Source organism: Microchirus variegatus (genome assembly GCF_963457635.1).
Source record: "Microchirus variegatus genome assembly, chromosome: 11".
Taxonomy (NCBI): domain Eukaryota; kingdom Metazoa; phylum Chordata; class Actinopteri; order Pleuronectiformes; family Soleidae; genus Microchirus; species Microchirus variegatus.
In genome coordinates, this window is record NC_139812.1 from 29,182,621 (window position 1) to 29,209,870 (window position 27,250).

At 41.6% G+C, this 27,250-nt stretch overlaps 2 protein-coding genes across 2 annotated transcripts in view; both read right to left on the reverse strand.

The window, feature by feature from the left end:
• The window catches only part of LOC310933930 (kinesin-like protein KIF20B), a 29,141-nt gene extending 10,790 nt beyond the window's left edge, over positions 1-18,351 (reverse strand). Inside the window, exons 1-22 of the mRNA XM_083897500.1 lie at positions 18,182-18,351; positions 17,829-17,918; positions 17,028-17,150; positions 16,798-16,936; positions 16,368-16,552; positions 15,920-15,974; positions 15,531-15,737; positions 15,201-15,312; positions 15,020-15,091; positions 14,781-14,927; positions 13,877-14,039; positions 13,672-13,791; positions 12,728-12,847; positions 12,424-12,563; positions 12,174-12,288; positions 11,809-11,989; positions 11,562-11,677; positions 11,178-11,483; positions 9,128-10,458; positions 8,517-8,655; positions 8,101-8,223; positions 7,963-8,020 (exon numbers count right to left, since the gene is read on the reverse strand). Coding sequence (XP_083753626.1) covers positions 7,963-8,020; positions 8,101-8,223; positions 8,517-8,655; positions 9,128-10,458; positions 11,178-11,483; positions 11,562-11,677; positions 11,809-11,989; positions 12,174-12,288; positions 12,424-12,563; positions 12,728-12,847; positions 13,672-13,791; positions 13,877-14,039; positions 14,781-14,927; positions 15,020-15,091; positions 15,201-15,312; positions 15,531-15,737; positions 15,920-15,974; positions 16,368-16,552; positions 16,798-16,936; positions 17,028-17,150; positions 17,829-17,918; positions 18,182-18,292 — 4,153 coding nt within the window. The 5' untranslated portion in view covers positions 18,293-18,351. The remainder of the gene's footprint in view (positions 1-7,962; positions 8,021-8,100; positions 8,224-8,516; positions 8,656-9,127; positions 10,459-11,177; positions 11,484-11,561; positions 11,678-11,808; positions 11,990-12,173; positions 12,289-12,423; positions 12,564-12,727; positions 12,848-13,671; positions 13,792-13,876; positions 14,040-14,780; positions 14,928-15,019; positions 15,092-15,200; positions 15,313-15,530; positions 15,738-15,919; positions 15,975-16,367; positions 16,553-16,797; positions 16,937-17,027; positions 17,151-17,828; positions 17,919-18,181) is intronic.
• Positions 18,352-19,737: 1,386 nt separating this feature from the next.
• Positions 19,738-25,865, reverse strand: LOC310934489 (uncharacterized protein). The gene is made up of 10 exons (XM_083898223.1): positions 25,715-25,865; positions 25,615-25,652; positions 24,458-24,643; positions 23,138-23,266; positions 22,923-23,030; positions 22,660-22,758; positions 22,282-22,380; positions 21,268-21,366; positions 20,998-21,096; positions 19,738-20,552 (listed from the first exon to the last, which is right to left on the reverse strand). The coding sequence occupies exons 2-10, from the start codon at positions 25,639-25,641 to the stop codon at positions 20,451-20,453; spliced, it is 948 nt and encodes a 315-aa protein (XP_083754349.1). The 5' UTR covers positions 25,642-25,652; positions 25,715-25,865; the 3' UTR covers positions 19,738-20,450.
• Between the last annotated feature and the right edge of the window lie 1,385 nt (positions 25,866-27,250).

Here is a 27,250-nt window from a genome sequence, read left to right on the forward strand (position 1 = left end):
AAGTATCTCGGAATGACTTGAAATTCACCATCATAATAGTCGACATCACCCTGAACAAGGATCTGTTGAAAATAGTTGCATATCTCTTAAGGAATATTTTTAATGAATTTTTAAAAATCATGAAAATATTCATTTGCCCTGATGCACTTTGACAGTGAGCTGAGTTTCTTCTCAAAAATAAAAAGTATCTCGGAATTACTTGAAATTCACCATCATAATAGTCGGCATCGCCCTGAACAAGGATCTGTTAAAAATATTTGCAAAGCTCTTAAGGAATATTTTTAATGAATTTTTGAAAATCATGAAAATATTCATTTGCCCTGATGCACTTTGACAGTGAGCTGAGTTTCTTCTAAAAATTTAAAAGTATCTCGGAATGACTTGAAATTCACCATCATAATAGTCGACATCACCCTGAACAAGGATCTGTTGAAAATATTTGCATATCTCTTAAGGAATATTTTTAATGAATTTTTGAAAATCATGAAAATATTCATTTGCCCTGATGCACTTTGACAGTGAACTGACTTTCTTCAAAAAAACAAAAAGTATCTCGGAATGACTTGAAATTCACCATCATAATAGTCGACATCACCCTGAACAAGGATCTGTTGAAAATATTTGCATATCTCTTAAGGAATATTTTTAATGAATTTTTAAAAATCATGAAAATATTCATTTGCCCTGATGCACTTTGACAGTGAGCTGAGTTTCTTCTCAAAAATAAAAAGTATCTCGGAATGACTTGAAATTCACCATCATAATAGTCGACATCACCCTGAACAAGGATCTGTTGAAAATATTTGCATATCTCTTAAGGAATATTTTTAATGAATTTTTAAAAATCATGAAAATATTCATTTGCCCTGATGCACTTTGACAGTGAGCTGAGTTTCTTCTCGAAAACAAAAAGTATCTCGGAATGACTTGAAATTCACCATCATAATAGTCGGCATCACCCTGAACAAGGATCTGTTGAAAATATTTGCATATCTCTTAAGGAATATTTTATATGAATTTTTAAAAATCATGAAAATATTCATTTGCCCTGATGCACTTTGACAGTGAGCTGACTTTCTTCAAAAAAACAAAAAGTATCTCGGAATGACTTGAAATTCACCATCATAATAGTCGGCATCGCCCTGAACAAGGATCTGTTGAAAATATTTGCAAAACTCTTAAGGAATAATTTTAATGAATTTTTGAATTTCTTGAAATGATCCATTTGCCCTGATGCACTTTGACAGTGAGCTGAGTTTCTTCTCGAAAACAAAAAGTATCTTGGAATGACTTGAAATTCACCATCATAATAGTCGGCATCGCCCTGAACAAGAATCTGTTGAAAATATTTGCATATCTCTTAAGGAATATTTTTAATGAATTTTTAAAAATCATGAAAATATTCATTTGCCCTGATGCACTTTGACAGTGAGCTGAGTTTCTTCTCGAAAACAAAAAGTATCTCGGAATGACTTGAAATTCACCATCATAATAGTCGGCATCACCCTGAACAAGGATCTGTTGAAAATATTTGCATATCTCTTAAGGAATATTTTATATGAATTTTTAAAAATCATGAAAATATTCATTTGCCCTGATGCACTTTGACAGTGAGCTGACTTTCTTCAAAAAAACAAAAAGTATCTCGGAATGACTTGAAATTCACCATCATAATAGTCGGCATCGCCCTGAACAAGGATCTGTTGAAAATATTTGCAAAACTCTTAAGGAATAATTTTAATGAATTTTTGAATTTCTTGAAATGATCCATTTGCCCTGATGCACTTTGACAGTGAGCTGAGTTTCTTCTCGAAAACAAAAAGTATCTTGGAATGACTTGAAATTCACCATCATAATAGTCGGCATCGCCCTGAACAAGAATCTGTTGAAAATATTTGCATATCTCTTAAGGAATATTTTTAATGAATTTTTAAAAATCATGAAAATATTCATTTGCCCTGATGCACTTTGACAGTGAGCTGACTTTCTTCAAAAAAACAAAAAGTATCTCGGAATGACTTGAAATTCACCATCATAATAGTCGACATCACCCTGAACAAGGATCTGTTGAAAATAGTTGCATATCTCTTAAGGAATATTTTTAATGAATTTTTAAAAATCATGAAAATATTCATTTGCCCTGATGCACTTTGACAGTGAGCTGAGTTTCTTCTCGAAAACAAAAAGTATCTCGGAATGACTTGAAATTCACCATCATAATAGTCGGCATCACCCTGAACAAGGATCTGTTGAAAATATTTGCAAAGCTCTTAAGGAATATTTTATATGAATTTTTAAAAATCATGAAAATATTCATTTGCCCTGATGCACTTTGACAGTGAGCTGACTTTCTTCAAAAAAACAAAAAGTATCTCTGAATGACTTGAAATTCACCATCATAATAGTCGGCATCGCCCTGAACAAGGATCTGTTAAAAATATTTGCATATCTCTTAAGGAATATTTTTAATGAATTTTTGAAAATCATGAAAATATTCATTTGCCCTGATGCACTTTGACAGTGAGCTGAGTTTCTTCAAAAAAACAAAAAGTATCTCGGAATGACTTGAAATTCACCATCATAATAGTCGGCATCGCCCTGAACAAGGATCTGTTGAAAATATTTGCATATCTCTTAAGGAATATTTTATATGAATTTTTAAAAATCATGAAAATATTCATTTGCCCTGATGCACTTTGACAGTGAGCTGAGTTTCTTCAAAAAAACAAAAAGTATCTCGGAATGACTTGAAATTCACCATCATAATAGTCGACATCACCCTGAACAAGGATCTGTTGAAAATATTTGCATATCTCTTAAGGAATATTTTTAATGAATTTTTAAAAATCATGAAAATATTCATTTGCCCTGATGCACTTTGACAGTGAGCTGACTTTCTTCAAAAAAACAAAAAGTATCTCGGAATTACTTGAAATTCACCATCATAATAGTCGGCATCGCCCTGAACAAGGATCTGTTAAAAATATTTGCAAAGCTCTTAAGGAATATTTTTAATGAATTTTTGAAAATCATGAAAATATTCATTTGCCCTGATACACTTTGACAGTGAACTGACTTTCTTCAAAAAAACAAAAAGTATCTCGGAATGACTTGAAATTCACCATCATAATAGTCGACATCACCCTGAACAAGGATCTGTTGAAAATATTTGCATATCTCTTAAGGAATATTTTTAATGAATTTTTAAAAATCATGAAAATATTCATTTGCCCTGATGCACTTTGACAGTGAGCTGAGTTTCTTCAAAAAAACAAAAAGTATCTCGGAATGACTTGAAATTCACCATCATAATAGTCGGCATCACCCTGAACAAGGATCTGTTGAAAATATTTGCATATCTCTTAAGGAATATTTTTAATGAATTTTTAAAAATCATGAAAATATTCATTTGCCCTGATGCACTTTGACAGTGAGCTGAGTTTCTTCTCAAAAATAAAAAGTATCTCGGAATGACTTGAAATTCACCATCATAATAGTCGACATCACCCTGAACAAGGATCTGTTGAAAATATTTGCATATCTCTTAAGGAATATTTTTAATGAATTTTTAAAAATCATGAAAATATTCATTTGCCCTGATGCACTTTGACAGTGAGCTGAGTTTCTTCTCAAAAATAAAAAGTATCTCGGAATGACTTGAAATTCACCATCATAATAGTCGACATCACCCTGAACAAGGATCTGTTGAAAATATTTGCATATCTCTTAAGGAATATTTTTAATGAATTTTTAAAAATCATGAAAATATTCATTTGCCCTGATGCACTTTGACAGTGAGCTGACTTTCTTCAAAAAAACAAAAAGTATCTCGGAATGACTTGAAATTCACCATCATAATAGTCGGCATCGCCCTGAACAAGGATCTGTTGAAAATATTTGCAAAACTCTTAAGGAATAATTTTAATGAATTTTTGAATTTCTTGAAATGATCCATTTGCCCTGATGCACTTTGACAGTGAGCTGAGTTTCTTCAAAAAAACAAAAAGTATCTCGGAATTACTTGAAATTCACCATCATAATAGTCGGCATCACCCTGAACAAGGATCTGTTGAAAATATTTGCATATCTCTTAAGGAATATTTTTAATGAATTTTTAAAAATCATGAAAATATTCATTTGCCCTGATGCACTTTGACAGTGAGCTGAGTTTCTTCTCGAAAACAAAAAGTATCTCGGAATGACTTGAAATTCACCATCATAATAGTCGACATCACCCTGAACAAGGATCTGTTGAAAATAGTTGCATATCTCTTAAGGAATATTTTTAATGAATTTTTAAAAATCATGAAAATATTCATTTGCCCTGATGCACTTTGACAGTGAGCTGAGTTTCTTCTCAAAAATAAAAAGTATCTCGGAATTACTTGAAATTCACCATCATAATAGTCGGCATCGCCCTGAACAAGGATCTGTTAAAAATATTTGCAAAGCTCTTAAGGAATATTTTTAATGAATTTTTGAAAATCATGAAAATATTCATTTGCCCTGATGCACTTTGACAGTGAGCTGAGTTTCTTCTAAAAATTTAAAAGTATCTCGGAATGACTTGAAATTCACCATCATAATAGTCGACATCACCCTGAACAAGGATCTGTTGAAAATATTTGCATATCTCTTAAGGAATATTTTTAATGAATTTTTGAAAATCATGAAAATATTCATTTGCCCTGATGCACTTTGACAGTGAACTGACTTTCTTCAAAAAAACAAAAAGTATCTCGGAATGACTTGAAATTCACCATCATAATAGTCGACATCACCCTGAACAAGGATCTGTTGAAAATATTTGCATATCTCTTAAGGAATATTTTTAATGAATTTTTAAAAATCATGAAAATATTCATTTGCCCTGATGCACTTTGACAGTGAGCTGAGTTTCTTCTCAAAAATAAAAAGTATCTCGGAATGACTTGAAATTCACCATCATAATAGTCGACATCACCCTGAACAAGGATCTGTTGAAAATATTTGCATATCTCTTAAGGAATATTTTTAATGAATTTTTAAAAATCATGAAAATATTCATTTGCCCTGATGCACTTTGACAGTGAGCTGAGTTTCTTCTCGAAAACAAAAAGTATCTCGGAATGACTTGAAATTCACCATCATAATAGTCGGCATCACCCTGAACAAGGATCTGTTGAAAATATTTGCATATCTCTTAAGGAATATTTTATATGAATTTTTAAAAATCATGAAAATATTCATTTGCCCTGATGCACTTTGACAGTGAGCTGACTTTCTTCAAAAAAACAAAAAGTATCTCGGAATGACTTGAAATTCACCATCATAATAGTCGGCATCGCCCTGAACAAGGATCTGTTGAAAATATTTGCAAAACTCTTAAGGAATAATTTTAATGAATTTTTGAATTTCTTGAAATGATCCATTTGCCCTGATGCACTTTGACAGTGAGCTGAGTTTCTTCTCGAAAACAAAAAGTATCTTGGAATGACTTGAAATTCACCATCATAATAGTCGGCATCGCCCTGAACAAGAATCTGTTGAAAATATTTGCATATCTCTTAAGGAATATTTTTAATGAATTTTTAAAAATCATGAAAATATTCATTTGCCCTGATGCACTTTGACAGTGAGCTGAGTTTCTTCTCGAAAACAAAAAGTATCTCGGAATGACTTGAAATTCACCATCATAATAGTCGGCATCACCCTGAACAAGGATCTGTTGAAAATATTTGCATATCTCTTAAGGAATATTTTATATGAATTTTTAAAAATCATGAAAATATTCATTTGCCCTGATGCACTTTGACAGTGAGCTGACTTTCTTCAAAAAAACAAAAAGTATCTCGGAATGACTTGAAATTCACCATCATAATAGTCGGCATCGCCCTGAACAAGGATCTGTTGAAAATATTTGCAAAACTCTTAAGGAATAATTTTAATGAATTTTTGAATTTCTTGAAATGATCCATTTGCCCTGATGCACTTTGACAGTGAGCTGAGTTTCTTCTCGAAAACAAAAAGTATCTTGGAATGACTTGAAATTCACCATCATAATAGTCGGCATCGCCCTGAACAAGAATCTGTTGAAAATATTTGCATATCTCTTAAGGAATATTTTTAATGAATTTTTAAAAATCATGAAAATATTCATTTGCCCTGATGCACTTTGACAGTGAGCTGACTTTCTTCAAAAAAACAAAAAGTATCTCGGAATGACTTGAAATTCACCATCATAATAGTCGACATCACCCTGAACAAGGATCTGTTGAAAATAGTTGCATATCTCTTAAGGAATATTTTTAATGAATTTTTAAAAATCATGAAAATATTCATTTGCCCTGATGCACTTTGACAGTGAGCTGAGTTTCTTCTCGAAAACAAAAAGTATCTCGGAATGACTTGAAATTCACCATCATAATAGTCGGCATCACCCTGAACAAGGATCTGTTGAAAATATTTGCAAAGCTCTTAAGGAATATTTTATATGAATTTTTAAAAATCATGAAAATATTCATTTGCCCTGATGCACTTTGACAGTGAGCTGACTTTCTTCAAAAAAACAAAAAGTATCTCTGAATGACTTGAAATTCACCATCATAATAGTCGGCATCGCCCTGAACAAGGATCTGTTAAAAATATTTGCATATCTCTTAAGGAATATTTTTAATGAATTTTTGAAAATCATGAAAATATTCATTTGCCCTGATGCACTTTGACAGTGAGCTGAGTTTCTTCAAAAAAACAAAAAGTATCTCGGAATGACTTGAAATTCACCATCATAATAGTCGGCATCGCCCTGAACAAGGATCTGTTGAAAATATTTGCATATCTCTTAAGGAATATTTTATATGAATTTTTAAAAATCATGAAAATATTCATTTGCCCTGATGCACTTTGACAGTGAGCTGAGTTTCTTCAAAAAAACAAAAAGTATCTCGGAATGACTTGAAATTCACCATCATAATAGTCGACATCACCCTGAACAAGGATCTGTTGAAAATATTTGCATATCTCTTAAGGAATATTTTTAATGAATTTTTAAAAATCATGAAAATATTCATTTGCCCTGATGCACTTTGACAGTGAGCTGACTTTCTTCAAAAAAACAAAAAGTATCTCGGAATTACTTGAAATTCACCATCATAATAGTCGGCATCGCCCTGAACAAGGATCTGTTAAAAATATTTGCAAAGCTCTTAAGGAATATTTTTAATGAATTTTTGAAAATCATGAAAATATTCATTTGCCCTGATACACTTTGACAGTGAACTGACTTTCTTCAAAAAAACAAAAAGTATCTCGGAATGACTTGAAATTCACCATCATAATAGTCGACATCACCCTGAACAAGGATCTGTTGAAAATATTTGCATATCTCTTAAGGAATATTTTTAATGAATTTTTAAAAATCATGAAAATATTCATTTGCCCTGATGCACTTTGACAGTGAGCTGAGTTTCTTCTCAAAATGACTTGAAATGACTTGAAATTTACCATCATAATAGTCGGCATCACCCTGAACAAAGATGTGTTGAAAATCTTTGCAAACCTCGTAAAGAATAATTTTAATGAATTTTGTGTAATGATCCATCTATCTATCTATAAAACAAGTTGTTGTGTCTGTCTGTCTGTGACTGGCGTGGCTGACATTACACAAAACAAAACATTAGCGTTGTGCCTAATGAGGTTGCACAGTGTTTGTATTATGTTAGGGTTTACGTTCCTTATCATGCATTACCATAACTGAAATATCTTCTTCACCTCCCACTATAGGAATACATACTTGCTACGTGCATTGCACTCGTACGACACAAGCATCTTATGTACTTGCATTATAGGCTGAGGGTTAATGAATAAAAGAGCCTGTGGTTTAAAAATATCTGGGATATATCTCTGCGGTACGTGATGATACAGCGCTCCGGGGTGTTTAAGGTGTTGCGAGCTTTCAAAGCTGCAGAGGTCGGCGTGTCTCACCTTTACAGGTGTTCTGGTCCTGCTGACCTCCAGACCTGCTGCTGTCGGACGATTGTTCCTGAAGACGAGCACAAAGACACGGATGAATAAAAACCTCATGAAACAGAGAGTGATGAAGGCGAAGAGGCAGCGTCTCACCGCTCTGAGCTGCTGAATGATTCTGTCTCTGCTGGACACGTCGCTCTGAAGCTGCTTCCTGGTTTTCTCTGCGTCGCCCAGTTTCTGCCTCAGAAGCTTCTCGTCTTCCCTCATGACCGAGATCTTCAGACAAAACAAACGCTCGTTCACCACATTTAAATCCTCAAAATAGAAAAGAAAAGACGAGAGGCGTACTGACTGTGCTGTGAGCGCCCCCTGCTGCTGACACAGAGGCTCACTCAGTGAAAACATGATTACACTCTCCCACACCAAACCTCATAGAGAAAGTTGCAGATTTTTAGCAGTGGACTTTGGTGTGGGAGAGTGAGTGCTTTACGAACTTGAGTCATCTCAGATATCGTAGACTAATCCATGAACTGGTCTAATATTTCTGTCTGTTTTAAAAACACCTTTACCTCCTTCTGGACCTGCTGGATCTGCTTCTTGTAGTCGGCCAGTTTCTCTCTCATGTCCGACGCCTCGTCCTCGTTCCTCTGACGCTCCACGCCGAGCCTCGTCACTTTCTCCGAGTCCTGTTTGGCGTTTTCCTTCAGCCTGAGGAAAAATTAAAAAGGTTTTAAAAACGAGGCGAGACAAAGACGTGAGAGAAGGCGACGGTTGAACGATGCAGTCGTTTCCTCTGCTGCTCAGGAGGAGAATGAACATCATAGTTTGTTTTGTCCACAAACTAAAACAATTGAGTTTGAATGATTTCTTTGTTTTTGTGGAGCAAAAGAAACAAAGAAAATATTCACATTTAAGAAGCTAAAACAATCAGAAATCTGGTTTTAATCATGAAAAACAGCTTCAAACCGATTGTCGACGATCAAAACAGTTCAGCTCTACACCTAAGATATGAAACACTGAACTAAAGGGACAGTTCTCAGGTTTTTGGTTCTGCGTAAAACTGACAGATTTTGACTCATAAAATCCTTTTATGACATTTTCTGACGCGATGTTCTGGTGTGACGGTGTTTAGAGAGTGGTTTGGACCGAGCGTGAGCCGCCTGAACTATCGCCGTCTTACCTGTTGATCTCCTCCGCTCTCTTCTCCAGCTCCTCGTCTTTCTGAGCGATGGCCTCGTGGGCCACGGCCAGCAGCTCCCTTCGACGCTCCGCCTCCCGCCGCCGAGCCTCCTGGACCGCCTGGATCTCCTCCTCGTCCCGGCGCTCCTGCGCCTCCTTCAGGCTCTTCTGCAGGGACGTCAGCTGTGCCTCCATATCCTGCAGCTTCTTCTGCAGTTCTGCAGACGCTTTCTCCTCCGTCCGTCTGTGAGCTTCTGATGCTTTCACCTCCTCCATGTCTGCGACCTTTGACCTCAGGGAAGCCACCTCTGTCTGGAGTTCAGAGTTGGACCTCTTGAGTTCTTCTTCAGCAGCAGCAGAGCTGGAGGAACGTTTGAGCCGAGCTTCTTCCAGTTCAGTTCTGAGCAGCTCCACAGTTTTCTCCTCTTCACAGAGCTTCTGCCTCAGATCAGGGACGACTTCATCCAGAGTTTCCTGCTGGTTCTTCAGGTCGTGTTTAAGTTCATCAAGGAGCTTCTGTGACTCCACCTGTTGTTCCTGCAGCTTCTTCTTCAGCTCCTCCACCTGTTCCTCCAGCTTCAACCTCAGCTGATCTGCTTCTCCAGTGGAAACTTTCTCCTGACTCTCCAGCGTGGAGATGATCTCTTCTCGCTCCTGAAGCTTTGTTCTCAGCTGCTCAGTTTGTTCTTTAGCTTCTCGCTCTTGATTCTCCAGCGTGGAGATGATCTCCTCTCTTTCCTGAAACTTTGTTCTCAGCTGCTCAGTTTGTTCTTTAGCTTCTCGCTCTTGATTCTTCAGAGTTGAGATGATCTCCTCTCGTTCCTGAAGCTTTGTTCTCAGCTGCTCTGTTTGTTCTTTAGCTTCTCGCTCTTGATTCTTCAGAGTTGAGATGATCTCCTCTCGTTCCTGAAGCTTTGTTCTCAGCTGCTCAGTTTGTTCTTTAGCTTCTCGCTCTTGATTCTCCAGTGTGGAGATGATCTCCTCTCGTTCCTGAAGCTTCGTTCTCAGCTCGTTGAGTTGCAGACTTGACGCTTCCTTCTCGTCGTTGATGGTCTCCAGCTGTTCTTTAGTCTGTTCCAGCTCACGCTCCAGCATCTGCAGACGCCTGCTCTGGCTTTTCTGCTTCTCGTCGGCCAGATTCCTCTGGAGCTCAGACACTTGGTGTTTTGACTCATCGCTGGAGGACAAAGCTGTGACGGCCTGAAGCTCCTGTTTCAGGGAGAGGATCTGGGAATTATTCTCCTGGATTTCCTTCAAAAGTTGGTCCAGTTGTGCTCGAGCAGACTGCAGCTGAAGTGACGCCTGCGAGGCTCGCTCCTCCTCACTCGTCACCTGAAGATTCAAATTTTCATTATCAATGAATCTGTTAATTATTATCTCAAAATTGTGGAAATGATGATGATCTTAAAGGGATAGTTTGGAATTTTGGACATAAGACCTATTTTCCAACTCTGGAGACGTTTTCAAGAAATTTCGTTCAGTTCTTCTAGTTGCAGAGTTAGCTGGTGCTATGGCTAGCGCAGGTCAAAGGTACAAGTTAGCATGGCATTAGAAACACTCATACCAAGGCAAATCGATTGTAACAGCAGACTATTGATGTACATATCTGTGTTGATAGAATGTTTGAAATAAAACCAACCTTGCAATTTGAAGGATTCATACTTCCTGTTAGGTTGTGGCAGAGGCGGACTGATTCCGCTGCTGCTGAGAAAGTAGTCCCTCAAAAATGGATGATTCATGCGATGCGAGGTTAGTTTTGTTTCAAATATTATTCTATCAACACAGATATGTACATCGATAGTCTGCCGTTACAATTGATTTGCCTCGGGTGCACTGTGGAGTCGGTATGAGTGTTTCTAATGCCATGCTAACTTGTACCTTTGACTTGCGCTAGCCATAGCATCAGCGAACTCGGCAACGAGAAGAACTGAATGAAATTTCTTGAAAACGTCTCCGTCACGTTGGAAAATAGGTCTGATGTGCAAAATTCAGAACTATCCCTTTAAATATCGTGTTAAAAATCATCTCAGAAACAACTGAAGCAGACTCACCTTCTGCTGAGTGAGGTCCAGTTTGGTGGTCAGCTCTCTGACCTCCTGGTGAAGACCTGACCTCTCCTCCATCAGTCTGCTGATCTTTATCTGCCTCTCCAGGACAGAGCGAGCGTTCTCTCTCTGGTCTTCAGACTCGTCTTTGTCTCTCCTCAGCTCACTGATCGTCACCAGTGCCTCCTCTTTTGCTTTCCTCTCCTCCTCAACGGACGCCAGCGCCTCCTCTTTGCCCAGAGTCTGGAACTCCAGAGCGGCAAGGACATCTTCCCTGGCTTTCTTCTCCTTCTCCAGAGCTGACAGCGCCTCCTGTAGGTAAGGCAGGAGAAGACGCATGAAAACAGAGTCGACATCAAACAACATCATGTTCCTCTCAAGGTCTTTTACCTGCAGCTGATGTCTTTGATTCTCCTCCTCGACCAGAGACATCTGTGAAGGCTTCTTCTGGACCTGAGGGAGGAACATCCTTTTCTCCTCCTCCTCCTCATTTCTGCTGGTTTCACCTACAAGATAACACAATAAAGCTAATTCAAACAGGAGAATATCTCAGGAATCCAGATTTCCGACTAAAACTGGAACAAACCATTACTCCTTTCTGACAGACGGGGGCGCTAATGAACACGTGTGCATTTACCTCTGCGTTTGCGAGACGTTTGTTCCTCCGGTGTTTCCGACATCTTCCTCTTCAGATCCTCCACAGCGCCACCTCTGTTGCCCCAGGATGCTGCGCGACCAGAGCGCAGACATTTACAGGCGGCCTCGGCAGCCATCTTTATTTCCGCCAGTTCAGAGGAGTCAGGGTCCAGGGATTTGTCCTGTGGGAGGAAACAATCATCAGAATGAAGACACTCACCAGAATCCTCTCCACCTCGGTTTACTCTCACTGCAGATCACCAATCATTATGATCTCAGAGGAGAGTCAATAATCAGCACAACTCCAGTCAATGAAAGATATTCATCACTGGGCTGAAACATTAGAAAAACAAAGGTGTGCGTTACCTTTGCATCGTGACTGCTTCCTGCTTTGGTCATGTTGTCGATGAGGTTCTTGAAGATCTCCATCCTCCGTTCTGCTCGCTCCTCCAAGATTTCCCTTTCCCTCGCAAGGCGTTCACTGAACACAAAAACAGTAGAGCTTGAACTTAGCTTAACGTGAGCCAAAATATAACAAGTAAAAAGACAGTTGGCTAAAGTTTGAGCTAACGCTTGAAAGTCAAACAAACATGAGTGAGTTGATAAAGTGTCTCACTTGTAGTCCTTCTGCATGTCGGAGAAAAGTTCAGAGAACTCTCTGCTGATTTCCTCCCTCACTCGAGCCTCCATCAGCAAACCCTCGGCTCGCTCCTTCTTCAGCTGCAGCTGGAGCTGCTTCAACAGCGCCACCTGCCTCTGAGAGGCAGAACACAACAACAACACGGTGGACGGCAGTAAAATAACCCGAAAAATAGACGGAAGAAGCAAAACATAAGAGGAAATTAAACACCTGTAACTTCCCTGCTTTCACATCACAACATAAAACATTATTAATGGAATATAAAGGGGCGGGGCCTGACCTGCTGCGTCACTTTACTGATGAGGATTTTCTCCTGGTTTTCTTTGTCGCCTTCTTCATTTGCACTGGGATCCACCGTGGTCTCCATCAGGCCGTCCTCGTCCTCATCGTCCATGTCCTCCTATAAAAAGACATTTGAAAAACACACCAAAGGCTCAGTTATTATGAGCGAAAATACGAATAAATGTGAGCTGAAATACAGCCGCTAGATGTCGATATATACCAATAACTGAGCGGAAACATAGCAGCTAAAAGTCAGAAGATAGCGAGATAAATTTTTTTTAAAGTGAGCTAAAATAGGGATAAAATATAGCCAAAAGTGAGATAAAATATAGCTAAAAGTGAGATAAAATACAGCAGCTAAAAGTCAAAATATAGCAAAAGTAAGATAAAATATAACTAAAAGTGAACTTAAATATAGCAGCTAATAGTGAGCTAAAATATAGCTAAAAGTGAACTAAAATACAGCAGCTAATACTGAGCTAAAATATAGCTAATAGTAAGCTAAAATATAGCAGCTAATAGTGAGCTAAAATACAGCAGCTAAAAGTCAAAAGATAGCTAAAGTAAGATTAAATATAGTTAAAAGTGAGCTAAAATATAGCAGCTAATAGTGAGCCAAAATATAGCTAAACGTGAGCTAAAATACAGCAGCTAAAAGTCAAAAGATAGTTAAAAGTGAGCTAAAATATAGCTAATAGTGAGCTAAGATATAGCTAAACGTGAGCTAAAATACAGCAGCTAAGAGTCAAAAGATAGTTTAAAGTGAGCTAAAATAAAGCTAAAAGTGAGCTAAAATATAGCTAATAGTGAGCTAAAATATAGCAGCTAATAGTGAGCTAAAATAGAGCTAAAAGTGAAATAAAATATAGGTAATAGTGAGCCAAAATACAGCAGCTAAAAGTCAAACGATAGCTAAAGTGAGGAGGAGGAGGAGGAGGTCACCTGAACGTCCTCCAGGCTGCTCTCCCAGCCGTTCAAAGAGCTCCTCCTGCTGCTGCGAGGAGCACCGACCTCAGACCTGAGGGGTTTGATGGGAAGAGGCTTCGCGGTCAGAACCACAACCTGGAAGCACAGAGTTCTGGTTCAGGTCCTGGATGTGACGTGGATCAGTCGTGAGTTTATCAGGACAAAGAGGACACATGCAGACCTTCTGTGCCACAGCGGAGAACTTGAGGACGTTGAGGGTCTCGTCGTACATGGACGCACACTGGTTAATGTTGACCATCATGCAGGCTTTACCTCGACCACAGAAGAAACTCTGCAGGTAGTGAGTGAGTTTACTCTCTCTGAAGGGAACGTGCTGGAGAAGCCTGAGGGGGGGGGGGGGAGCAGGAAGTCAGCTTCATTCATTCATTCACCACTTTAATGTGTGATAAGTGTGCTTGTCTGAGGTAAGTTAATAAAATCTAAATCTTTATCTCACTGTTAGACAGACTTTTCTAACAGGAAACGTTTGTAAACCACTCACTCTCACACACCAAAGTCCATAGAGAAAACCAGTGATTTTAGCTCACAGGGACACAGGAGCTGCTGGTCCTCTGCTGCCTCGTGTGGTCACTTTGTGTCACTGAGTTAAGTCTAAAGTAAATATTTTAAAAGCTGAATTCACTAAAATCAGTCATTGTAAGTTAGTGAGGCAGCAGTGGATCAACAACTCCTGTGAACTCCTGTGTGCTGTGATGTTAAAATCACTGGTTTACTCTATGGACTTTGGTGTGGGAGAGTGAGTGACTTTGGTGTGGGAGAGTGAGTGGTTTACAAACTTCAGTTTCCTGAGGTTTTACTTTCCTGAATCTGTGTCAGTTTAAGTCTACAATATCTTTAAGAACATCATCATGTCTTTATCTTCACTGTGAGACAGACTTTTCCAACAAGAAACTGAAGTTTGTGAACCACTCACTCTCCCACACCAAAGTCACTCACTCTCCCACACCAAAGCCCACAGAGAAAACCAGTGATTTTAGCTCGCGGGGACACAGGAGCTGCTGGTCCTCTGCTGCCCCGTGTGGTCACTTTGTGTCACTTAAACAAATCTACATGACTGCTCTCACTTGGCCTGTTGATTGTGTCGCAGAGCGCTGATACACTTCCCCAGGATGAGCATGGACGTGTTGATGTTTCCTGCTTCTTTCAGTCGCTCGCCTCGGTTCTGCGTCTTGGCGCAACGTTCTGAACCGGCCAGATCACAGAGACACAGCCTGATGGAGGTCACAGACATGAAGGTCACAGACATGAAGGTCAGAGACATGAAGGTCACAGACGTGAAGGTCACAGACACAGTGACACTCACTCGCTGACTGTGTGGACACGTGGAGTTCCTACATCCTCCATCTTCAACACACGGACGGAGAAAACACTGTGACTGCACAGAGAGACAGATTTAAATCAGTCAATCGTGAAACAAACGGTGCTACGATGACCAGCACTGAGTGGCTGAGAGCGCCCCCTGTGGGCCACGCCTGAGTCCTCACCTTCTGCTGGAGACCTGGTTGAGTCTGGTGGAGGAGAAGCTCTGGTTCTTCTTACCAAACTTCATCACTGTGAAGGCTTCTTCAGAGCTGGAGACCTGGACCCAGCGCAGATCTGAACACACACACAAAGAGACACACACACACACACACAGACAAAGACACACACACACACAGACAAAGACACACACACACACACACACCTTAATTAGTAAAAAAACACTCAAACTGATTAATTTATAATGAAAGTAAAAAATCCTCTTTAATCACAACGTTAAGTCCCTATTTCACTGTGTATTTTTAATCAAAATAAATATTTTTCTGTATTCAAACCTTTGACAAACGCGTTGCCCTTGACGTCCTGTGACAAACGCAGCACCGTCCTCCTGGGGGCGCCACTGGGCAAAACCTCCAAGAGGTCGTGGATGTTCTCGTTGTAGATTTCGCAGAAGGAAACCCAGACGGAGAACTTGGTGTGCGGCGCCACCTCCAGGCTGATTTTGTCCTCTGCTGCCACGCTCGTCCCCAACATGGACGCTCCTGCGAAAAGACGAAGACGCTGTGAGCGAACGCAACGACGTACGAAAAACAACAAGGACAAACTGTGAACTCTGCTGGTGAACAGGTGAGTGAACGAGTGAAAACTGCAGATATAAATACACACCATAATACAACAGAGTATTTGTACTACAGTGAACTGGAGATAATAAACGTGGTCTCACCTTCAAACTGAGTTTTATTGGTGGAGTTCAGGAGGCTGATGTTGTTCCGCTCACTCTGAGAAACAAAGAGAGGAAAACTTTATTGATCCATATCAACGTGAACAAAGGAGAGTTCATCACAACGACAACATCCATGATGGAAGGAGGTTTGAACACAGATACTGTCATTAACAACTCTTTAACATCTGTCCTCAACAACATCTGTCCTTAACAACATCTGTCCTGAACATCTCAGTTTCTTCCATTTTATTCAACAAGCTCATGGTAAAATGAAAAGTTGCTGCTAGTTAAAGTTAGTTCAAGTTTTAGTTCTGATTAGTTGACACATTCCAATAATCCATGACTAGTGGACTCTGGCTGTTGCCATACTGGTGAAAAGCACCAGGGGGCAGTATAAGGCTCAGATGGTTTAAAGTGACAGTTAAAGATGGCCGCCGTGTGAACAAACCTCCTTGAGTTGTCTGAAGAGGTTCCTCTTGAACGTGGCCTCCTCCAGCTGCTGCTCTGTGCTCAGTCTGGTGAAGTCTGTGCAGCGCTGAGGTTTGATGCTGGTCTCCATCAACACATGATCCTCAATACTGTTAAAGATCAGGTCCAGAGACCTGGGCAGGATCCCAGGGTCAGAGTCTGGACCTGGAACCACAGCAGCAGCACATTAACACAGGCTCACAGTGTGGTTCATCGTCATAAACGTAAAAACATCACAGCTGTAGGGGGCGCTAGCATAGATGTAGCAGCTTTCAGTCATTATTCGTCACATGGAGGAATCTTCCAAAAATATATATTTAAGCCAATAAGTAGTAACTATTATTAGTACTCGGGTTACGCTTAGTCACTAAAACTTTATTCTTTTATTTAATCAGCACTGAAACACTGACCTAAGAAAGTGAAGGTCTTCCCTGCGTTGGTGACACCGTACGTGAAAACCACAGAGTTCTGTCCATGGAGAACGTCTTTGACCAAGTCCTTCACTGTTCCTTCAAACAGGTCCTTCTGAGACGTCTGTGGACCAAAGACCTGTGAGAGGGTGAGAGTGAGAGGGTGAGAGTGTTAGTGAGAGTGTTAGTGAGAGTGAGACTGTTAAGACTGTTAGTGAGAGAGTGTGTACCTGAGAGAAGGTGAAGCGTTGTCCAGTGTGTGTCAGTGATCTGTCAACACTCAGTCTTGATGACAGAGAAACAACAGGAGGCTTCAGCAGAACAGTGTCCTCTGACTCTATGGACACACAGTCCTGCTCAGGACACACAGACACATAAAGACATTAGAAGAATCTACATTTCAGCGCAGCGACACAAAGTGACCACACGAGGCAGCAGAGGACCAGCAGCCTCTGTGTTTCTCTGTGGACTTTGGTGTGGGAGAGCGAGTGGTTCCACTGTGACTCTCTGATGTTACACAGTGACTCTCTGATTTTACTCACTCACCTGTGACTCTCTGATGTTACAATGTGACTCTCTGCTGTTACTCACTCTCTCACCTGTGACTCTCTGATGTTACACTGTGACTCTCTGCTGTTACTCACTCACCTGTGACTCTCTGATGTTACTCACTCACCTGTGATTCTCTGATGTTACACTTTGACTCTCTGATGTTACTCTCTCACCTGTGACTCTCTGATGTTACACTGTGACTCTCTGATGTTACACTGTGACTCTCTGCTGTTACTCACTCTCTCACCTGTGACTCTCTGCTGTTACACTGTGACTCTCTGCTGTTACTCACTCACCTGTGACTCTCTGATGTTACTCACTCACCTGTGATTCTCTGATGTTACACTTTGACTCTCTGATGTTACTCTCTCACCTGTGACTCTCTGATGTTACACTGTGACTCTCTGATGTTACACTGTGACTCTCTGCTGTTACTCACTCACTCACCTGTGACTCTCTGCTGTTACTCACTCACTCACCTGTGACTCTCTGCTGTTACACTCGGCTGACGTGAAGGGTCTGATCCTCAGGTAAACCTGCAGGTGTTCTCGCTCCTCCACCATGGACTGCTGCACAACAGCAAGGGACAAATGGTCGTTATATTCAAGGTTAAGAAGCGAAAGAAGAATTTAATGAATTTATGCTGAACACAACAATGTCTGTATGACCGACACAGTGCATGCTGGGAGAAAACTGAGGCTGGATATAATGGTTAGTTTTAGCAAGCTATCGCCGACTAATAACACATAGTTACACATGGTTACACATAGTTACACATGGTTACACATGGTTACACATGGTTACACATGGTTACACATGGTTAAAGGTTTACCTGCGAGTTTGGTAAGAAGGTGAATTCTGATGAAAAGTTTCCCTTCACGTCGTCGACTTCTAACCGTTGATCCCGACCATCGGCCGATCTGTTCGGACAAATTTCCATCATCCTGTGACAAAATTGTTAAAAAGTCAAACACATCCACCAAAACAGGAGGAACGATCAAAATTGATAGTTGTCTCGAATGAATTCCACATAATTAATAATAAACTTCAGGGACTTTGCTGTAAACAAACTCTGACCATTGAAATGAATGTAACACAAACCCGTGTTCTAATTTAAACTCTGAAGATCTTCTGTGGCCAAAGAAAATCTTTAATCATCAACTCACACACTTTGATTTGACATCATTAATTAATCCAGTGGCATCTGTTCCACACACTCTTAAAAACCTCCCACTATAAACTATTTATTCAAAAACCGTGGGCCAAGAAAGTTCTTTTAAATTAGCTGCTATACACTGTGTCAGTGTAGACCAGAGGAGAAACACATTTTATTGATTAAAAACACGATCAGCTGTGATCATTGCTGACAAATGGACATGTTTTTAAATAGCACTGATTTAATCATTTATCATTATTGTTATTTAATATTCACTACTCACTATTTGATTATTTATATTGGTTTTATTCACTCTATTATGAGCCAATTCATGTGTTCTGTTCAAATGAGTTTGTTCACTTACATTGTCTTAAATGTATATTTGTCACTTTCACGTCCAGTTTATGTTTGTTTTATTTTATTTAAACATTTAATATAAAGACGACACATGAAAGTAATTTGAGAAACGTCAACGTTATTGTTGTTTAACAGGAAAAACCAGCCTTCATTCTGCATATGTCTGCCAGGACCAAGATGGCGACGACGTCCACTGTCAAGCTTCCATTTTTAAGAAAGACAACTTTATTTAAATAACTCCATGTAAACAAATACATATCATTAAATTGAACTGAAGACGCCGTAGCTGTGGTGTCAGACCGTTAGCTACACACTGAAGCTAACATGCTAATTATCCTCCGTCAGCTGTCATTCGTTTGTTAGCCGCACTCGAGCTAACCGCTAACCAGCTAGCTGCTCGCGGCGAACTTATCACGGCAACAGAGTTTGACAAAATGTTCATCTAAATAAAATCAAAGCGCGACATTTTTAACCTCGACGTGACGCAGCAGAAACACTTACGTGCCCGTTAGCGTCCGCGCATTAGATCCACACACACGAACTGTGAGCTAAGCTGCTGCTAACACACGACACGCACACAACAACACTGCCGCGGTCTCAGTTTGAAACGGACCAATCACAGTCAAGCACATACTGCGCGTGCGAACTACTGCTGCTGCGTTCAATGGACACGTTTGTGATCGGAAATTAGACAATCACTCATTTTATTTCCGATCACTCATTTTAAGATAGATAGATAGATAGATAGATAGATAGATAGATAGATAGATAGATAGATAGATAGATAGATAGATAGATAGATAGATAGATAGATAGATAGATAGATAGATAGATAGATAGATAGATAGATAGATAGATAGATAGATAGATACTCATTTCAACTCAAAATCTGTTTTATTCAATAATCGATCCATGAATTCAAAGCATTTTTACAATACAATAAAAAAAATCATCATAATAATGAATAATGATGGTTATTAATCATCACTTGTTCATCTCTCTTCACACGTCCTCTCACTGACTTTAAGCTTCTTAAACCTGATTCGAGCACTTGCTTCATCTCATCTTCATCTCATCAAAACCACAGGAGAAAACTGAAATATCCCTTTAACTCAGTTTAACGACACATCACCTGGAGCCACTTTCAACATAAACTTAAACCACGTAACTCACACAGTTATTATCAAAGTGTATTAAAATCAATAAATAATCAAAGAAAACCAATCAATGATTGACGCGTTGCCATTAATCAATAAATAAATTCATCTTCTCAATGCAGTGACGCTGATTCAACTCAGCTTAAAGTAACAATTAAGAAATAATCAACAGAAACATCTTCACGTCGTCGGCCGAGACATTGTCCAGCAATAAATCTATCAATCACATTATCAATGACCTGATTAGATTTCACATTATTGATCGATCCTTCCAGGCCGTGCTGCTGTGCTGCAGAGGCCTCGAAGGTTCCAGTCCCTGAACGCATCACCACAAAGCTAACTATTACCTGAGGGGGCGGAGTCAATACCTGTCAGTCAACATGTGAAAAAAAAAAGAACCCTGGTTAACGACAGGTTAAGAAAACACTGGTTTAGTTGATTTGGTTTGAGTTGTCGTCGTCGACCACGTGACACAGAAGACTCTTCACTCCGTTCTGCCACGAGTACAAAGTCTGCATCGCCGTCTTCCCGTCCTGAAGAGAACACACAGGAAACAGGAAACAGTCAGCTGATTTCACCTGTGGGTGACCGTCATGGACGGTTATCGCCGTGGACGGTTATCGCCGCGGACGGTTATCGTTGTGGATGGTTATCGTTGTGGATGGTTATCGCCATTAGCGGTAACCATCATGGACGGTATGTTACCATCATGGACGGTGGCAGTCATGGACATTTATCGTCATGGACAGTAATTGTCATGGATGGTAACCGCTATGGTAGGTGACCATCATGGACAGTTAACATCATGGATGGTGACCATTGTAGACGGTTATCGTCATGGATGGTGACCATCTTTGATGGTAGGTTACCGTCATGGATGGTGATCATCATGGACGGTTATCGTCATGGATGGTGACCATCATTGACGGTAGGTGACCATCATGGACGGTTACCATGGCGACAGTGTTGTGCACTTACACAGTTCTTGGTGTTCAGACTGGCTCCGTACATCATCAGCAGCCTGATCATCTTGAATCTGTTGATCCTCACGGCGTCGTGCATGGGCGTGTCCCCGTCCTGACACCAGAGACACAGACAGTCAACATGATGATGTCACACAGTAAACATGATGATGATGTCACACAGTAAACATGATGATGATGTCACACAGTAAACATGATGATGATGTCACACAGTAAACATGATGATGTCACAGAGTAAACATGATGATGTCACAGTGATTCTCACTCTGTCTTTAGCGTTGACGTCAGCTCCACAGTGAATCAGATGTTCAGCACATTCACAGTGTCCTGTTCTCACAGCAACATGGAGAGGAGTACTGAGGAGCTGAGGAGAGGAGACAAGGAGAGGAGGTGAGGGGAGGAGAGGAGACAAGGAGAGGAGGTGAGGGGAGGAGGGGAGAGGAGAGGAGAGGAGGAGAGGAGAGGAGGAGAGGAGGTGAGGGGAGGAGAGGAGGAGAGGAGGGGAGAGGAGACGAGGAGAGGAGGAGAGGAGGAGAGGAGGAGAGGAGGAGAGGAGAGGAGGAGAGAGGAGAGGAGGGGAGAAGGAGAGGAGAGGAGGAGAGGAGAGGAGACGAGGAGAGGAGGAGAGGAGGAGAGGAGAGGAGGAGAGGAGACGAGGAGAGGAGGAGAGGAGAGGAGGGGAGAGGAGACGAGGAGAGGAGGGGAGGAGAGGAGGAGAGGAGAGGAGGGGAGAGGAGAGGAGACAAGGAGAGGAGGAGAGGAGACGAGGAGAGGAGGAGAGGAGAGGAGGGGAGAGGAGAGGAGAGGAGACGAGGAGAGGAGGAGAGGAGGAGAGGAGGAGGGGAGAGGAGAGGAGACGAGGAGAGGAGGAGAGGAGACGAGGAGAGGAGGAGAGGAGAGGAGGAGAGGAGAGGAGACGAGGAGAGGAGGAGAGGAGGAGAGGAGGGGAGAGGAGACGAGGAGAGGAGGAGAGGAGGAGAGGAGAGGAGGAGAGAGGAGAGGAGGGGAGAAGGAGAGGAGAGGAGGAGAGGAGAGGAGACGAGGAGGAGACAAGGAGACTTTAAGAGGAGGTGAGAGGAGAAACCACTTTTTCATCAAAGCTGTGTCCTGTGTGTCATTTTGACCAAACCTTCTTCTCATTTGCATATTCATTCATTCATTCATTCATTCATTCATTCATTCATTCATCAATCCCTGTTGCCAGCTGGTGGCGCTCTCTTGTAACCATGGTAACCTGCTGGGACGTAACTCCGCCCACATGGCCACCCTATCAACACACCTTGTCTCTGGACGTGACCTTTGCCCCCTGGTCCAGGAGGAGCTGCAGAGCCGGCAGACTGCCCCCCCTACAGGCCCAGTGGAGCGCTGTGGCCTCCAGCTGCAACACACACACAGACACACACACACACACACAGAGACACACACAGACACACACACACACACAGAGACACACACACACACACACACACACACACACACACACACACACACACACACACACACACACACACACACAATGTTAGCACAAGTGCCACAAGGGGGCCAAAATGAGATGCTTTTGTTTGTCTCTGTGTGTTTGTCTCTGTGTGTGTGTGTGTGTGTGTGTGTGTGTGTGTGTGTGTGTCTGTGTGTGTGTGTGTGTGTGTGTGTGTGTCACCTTGTCTCTCCTCTCTATCTCAGCTCCTCTCTGCAGAAGACTCTTCATCACGTCAGTGTTTCCTCTGAAGGAAGCTTTGTGTAGCGCTGTTCTCTGAAACTACACAAGTACACAACATCGCTTTAGTTTGAAAACAGACACAACGTTTATCATGTGATCAATGTCAAGGTGTTTCTCTGTGGACTTTGGTGTGGGAGAGTGAGTCTGTCTCACAGTGAGATAAAGACGTGAACGTCAGTGTACGACGTTTGTGCGTCGCTCACGTTGTCGCTGACGTTGACGTTCCCTCCGTCACTCAGATATTTCTCCACCACAGGAAGTTTGTTCTCTGAAGCTGACGTTAGGAACAAATCCTCGTCCACGAACTCCGGCTGAAAATATGAAAAACAACCATGAGGTATAATAATAATATATATATATATATATATATATATATATATATAAATGAAGTATAAGATGATGAATGGATGAATGTTACCACAGTCTCAGGCTGAGGTTGCCTCTTCCTGTGGGCGGGGCTCTTCCTCTCTCTCCTCCTCTTCCTCAGTTGCAGGATGTTGAAAAGGTCGTCGACCGTCTCCAGCTTCAGTCTGCCACTCTTATCAGTCTGAGGGGGCGGAGCCAACAACAACAGTCACTATCAATCAGTCTGAGGGGGCGGAGCCAACAACAACAGTCACTATCAATCAGTCTGAGGGGGCGGAGCCAACAACAACAGTCACTATCAATCAGTCTGAGGGGGCGGAGCCAACAACAATCACTATCAATCAGTCTGAGGGGGCGGAGCCAACAACAATCACTATCAATCAGTCTGAGGGGGCGGAGCCAACAACAACAGTCACTATCAATCAGTCTGAGGGGGCGGAGCCAACAACAACAGTCACTATCAATCAGTCTGAGGGGGCGGAGCCAACAACAACAGTCACTATCAATCAGTCTGAGGGGGCGGAGCCAACAACAATCACTATCAATCAGTCTGAGGGGGCGGAGCCAACAACAATCACTATCAATCAGTCTGAGGGGGCGGAGCCAACAACAACAGTCACTATCAATCAGTCTGAGGGGGCGGAGCCAACAACAACAGTCACTATCAATCAGTCTGAGGGGGCGGAGCCAACAACAACAGTCACTATCAATCAGTCTGAGGGGGCGGAGCCAACAACAATCACTATCAATCAGTCTGAGGGGGCGGAGCCAACAACAACAGTCACTATCAATCAGTCTGAGGGGGCGGAGCCAACAACAACAGTCACTATCAATCAGTCTGAGGGGGCGGAGCCAACAACAACAGTCACTATCAATCAGTCTGAGGGGGCGGAGCCAACAACAATCACTATCAATCAGTCTGAGGGGGCGGAGCCAACAACAACAGTCACTATCAATCAGTCTGAGGGGGCGGAGCCAACAACAACAGTCACTATCAATCAGTCTGAGGGGGCGGAGCCAACAACAGTCACTATCAATCAGTCTGAGGGGGCGGAGCCAACAACAATCACTATCAATCGGTCTGAGGGGGCGGAGCCAACAACAATCACTATCAATCAGTCTGAGGGGGCGGAGCCAACAACAACAATCACTATCAATCAGTCTGAGGGGGCGGAGCCAACAACATCAGTCACTTTGAATCAGTAAGTATTTGTTTCTGAACATGAAAAGTGTCGGTTTTTATGACAGGAAGTAGACAAACTGTCACTCAACACACGACCTCTGAGGTTTGAGGAAATGTCAGAGGTCAGAGGTCGTGGCTATGGTCAGAGGGGGCGGAGTTAACTCCAGCTCCTCCTCCTGTTGTTCTTACGTTGAGCGCCGCGACGCTGACTTCCTCCTGTTCGCCGCCGCTGTCACTCTCCTCCAGCAGAGCTCCGCCCACTCCCAGCTCGCCGTGGGACGTCCGATCATCGTGTTTCTCTTGATTGACAGCTGCCTCGTACACGCCCCCTTGGAAGTCCTCCCCTTCTTTGCCCTCCGACCTTTTACCGGTCACCTGAAGATTTAAAAACAGGAAACTGACGTTTGCAAAGCACTCACTCTCCCACACCAAAGTCCACTGATCCACTGCAGTGACACAAAGTGACCACACGAGGCAGCAGAGGTCCTGTGTGAGGGTCATGTGACCTAACTTCCTCAGTACAAAATAAAAACTTCACAATGAAACGACGACAGAAAGAATAAACGTGTCACTCACCATCATACAGTCATAGTGCTTTAAGTGCCACTAGGGGGAGCTGCATCTTTACGATCATGACTGATATTTTATTTCGCTTATTAAAGATTCTTGTTTTGTTTTTTCAAATCATTTTGAAATCATGTTTTGGCGTCATGTGGCGCCACCTACCGCTGTCTACCAGTCACTGTAGTCAGTAGAGTCTCTGCTGCCGAGCAACCACGGGTTGAACAGTTACATCAGAAAATGAAACCTAAAAGACCTCGGTGTTTAGAATTTGAATGTAGTAACTGTTTTTGGCCACATTCTTACATATGGCGCCTTTAATTATTTCAGTTTTTTTACAAATTATCGCAATAATATTTTTTTCTGACAAAATGGAAAAACTCCTGCTCCAAAAGTGATTAAAATAATAATAATAATAATAATTTATACAAAAAGAAAAACAGAAGAATCAACAAAATAAGAGTGTGTTTTTTTAGAGGGATTTTAAAAACATGAGAGTTTGAGTGAAATTCTTGTGGTTTTTTTTGTCACATTAGCATCATTAGCATCATTAGCATCATTTTTTATTCATTCCTCTGTTTTTAAAAGTAAAATATCGATCATTTGTCTGTTTTCACACATTTTCTGATGTTTTCTTGTGTTTTAAAGCAGATCCTACAATAATAATGTGACTTGTTATTATTTAAATCTGTTAAACTCTGACTCTCAGCTGCTTCAGTTCATAAATAAACAAAAGTGAAGTCAGGATTCAAAGCAGAGAACAACTCGTCGTCATGGAAACTCACCAGTTCCTCCACGCTGTGAAGTCCCATTCTGACGCCTGAGGAGTGAAGGAGTGAAGGAGAGAAGGAGTGAAGAGTGAAGGAGTGAAGGAGTGAGGAGCGAAGGAGTGAAGGAGTGAAGGAGTGAGGAGTGAAGAGTGAAGGAGTGAAGGAGTGAGGAGTGAAGAGTGAAGGAGTGAAGGAGTGAAGGAGTGAGGAGTGAGGAGTGAAGGAGTGAGGAGTGAAGAGTGAAGGAGTGAAGGAGTGAAGGAGTGAGGAGTGAGGAGTGAGGAGTGAAGGAGTGAGGAGTGAGGACTGAAGGAGTGAAGGAGTGAAGGAGTGAAGACGTCCAGTAAAGTCCAGGAGAGTCCAGCTCTGATGCTCCGTGAGTCTCCGTCTGTCTCTTATATAGTTCTGTCAGACTGCTGTCACTCACACAGATCACATTACTGCACACACACACACACACACACACACACACACACACACACACACACACACACACACACACACACACACACACGCACACACACACACACACACAGACACACACACGCACACGCACACACACACGCACACACGCACACACAGACACACACAGATGCTGAATCTCTCAGATCTGTGTCATCGTACAAAGATTGATGTGAGGTCAGACGTCTCACTCCCTCAGCTCTGATGGGAAATGGATTATAATTAAATATAATTTTTAATATAATTAAAAACTAAACATTTTTAAATGAGGACAATTTTTTTTTGTTGCTGTCTTAAAGGGATACACCGAGTTTTTTGAAGGGTGGTTTTATGACGCACTGACTGTGCTGTGAGCGCCCCCTGCTGCTGAGGACCAACCTGAGACACAGTTTGTAAACCACTCACTCTCCCACACCAAAGTCCACAGAGAGACACAGGAGCTGCTGCTCCTCTGCTGCCTCCTGTGGTCACTCTGTGTCACTGCTGTCAATCAAACACTGAAGAGACAAAAGATATAAAGACGCGATCACGTGACGTAGATAAAGACGCGATCACGTGACGTAGATAAAGACGCGATCACGTGACGTAAATAAAGACGCGATCACGTGACGTAGATAAAGACGCGATCACGTGACGTAAATAAAGACGCGATCACGTGACGTAGATAAAGACTTGATCACGTGACGTAGATAAAGACTTGATCACGTGACGTAGATAAAGACGCGAACACGTGACGTAGATAAAGACGCGATCACGTGACGTAGATAAAGACTTGATCACGTGACGTAGATAAAGACGCGATCACGTGACGTAAATAAAGACGCGATCACGTGACGTAGATAAAGACTTGATCACGTGACGTAGATAAAGACGCGATCACGTGACGTAGATAAAGACTTGATCACGTGACGTAGATAAAGACGCGATCACGTGACGTAAATAAAGACGCGATCACGTGACGTAGATAAAGACTTGATCACGTGACGTAGATAAAGACGCGATCACGTGACGTAGATAAAGACAAAGACGCGATCACGTGACGTAGATAAAGACGCGATCACGTGACGTAGATAAAGACGTGATCACGTGACGTAGATAAAGACGCGATCACGTGACGTAGATAAAGACGCGATCACGTGACGTAGATAAAGACGTGATCACGTGACCTGGATCTCAGACAGAGTGACGC

Bases quoted from the DNA above. Each gene is read 5' to 3' on its own strand.
- LOC310934489 (XM_083898223.1), bottom strand. From the start codon at position 25,641: ATGGGACTTCACAGCGTGGAGGAACTG. The intron at 21,367-22,281 runs GTGTGTTGATAG...TCCTCTCCTCAG, and splicing joins AGGTCACGTCCAGAGACAAG to CTCCTCAGTACTCCTCTCCA. The intron at 21,097-21,267 runs GTGAGAATCACT...CTCTGGTGTCAG, and splicing joins ACGTCAACGCTAAAGACAGA to GACGGGGACACGCCCATGCA.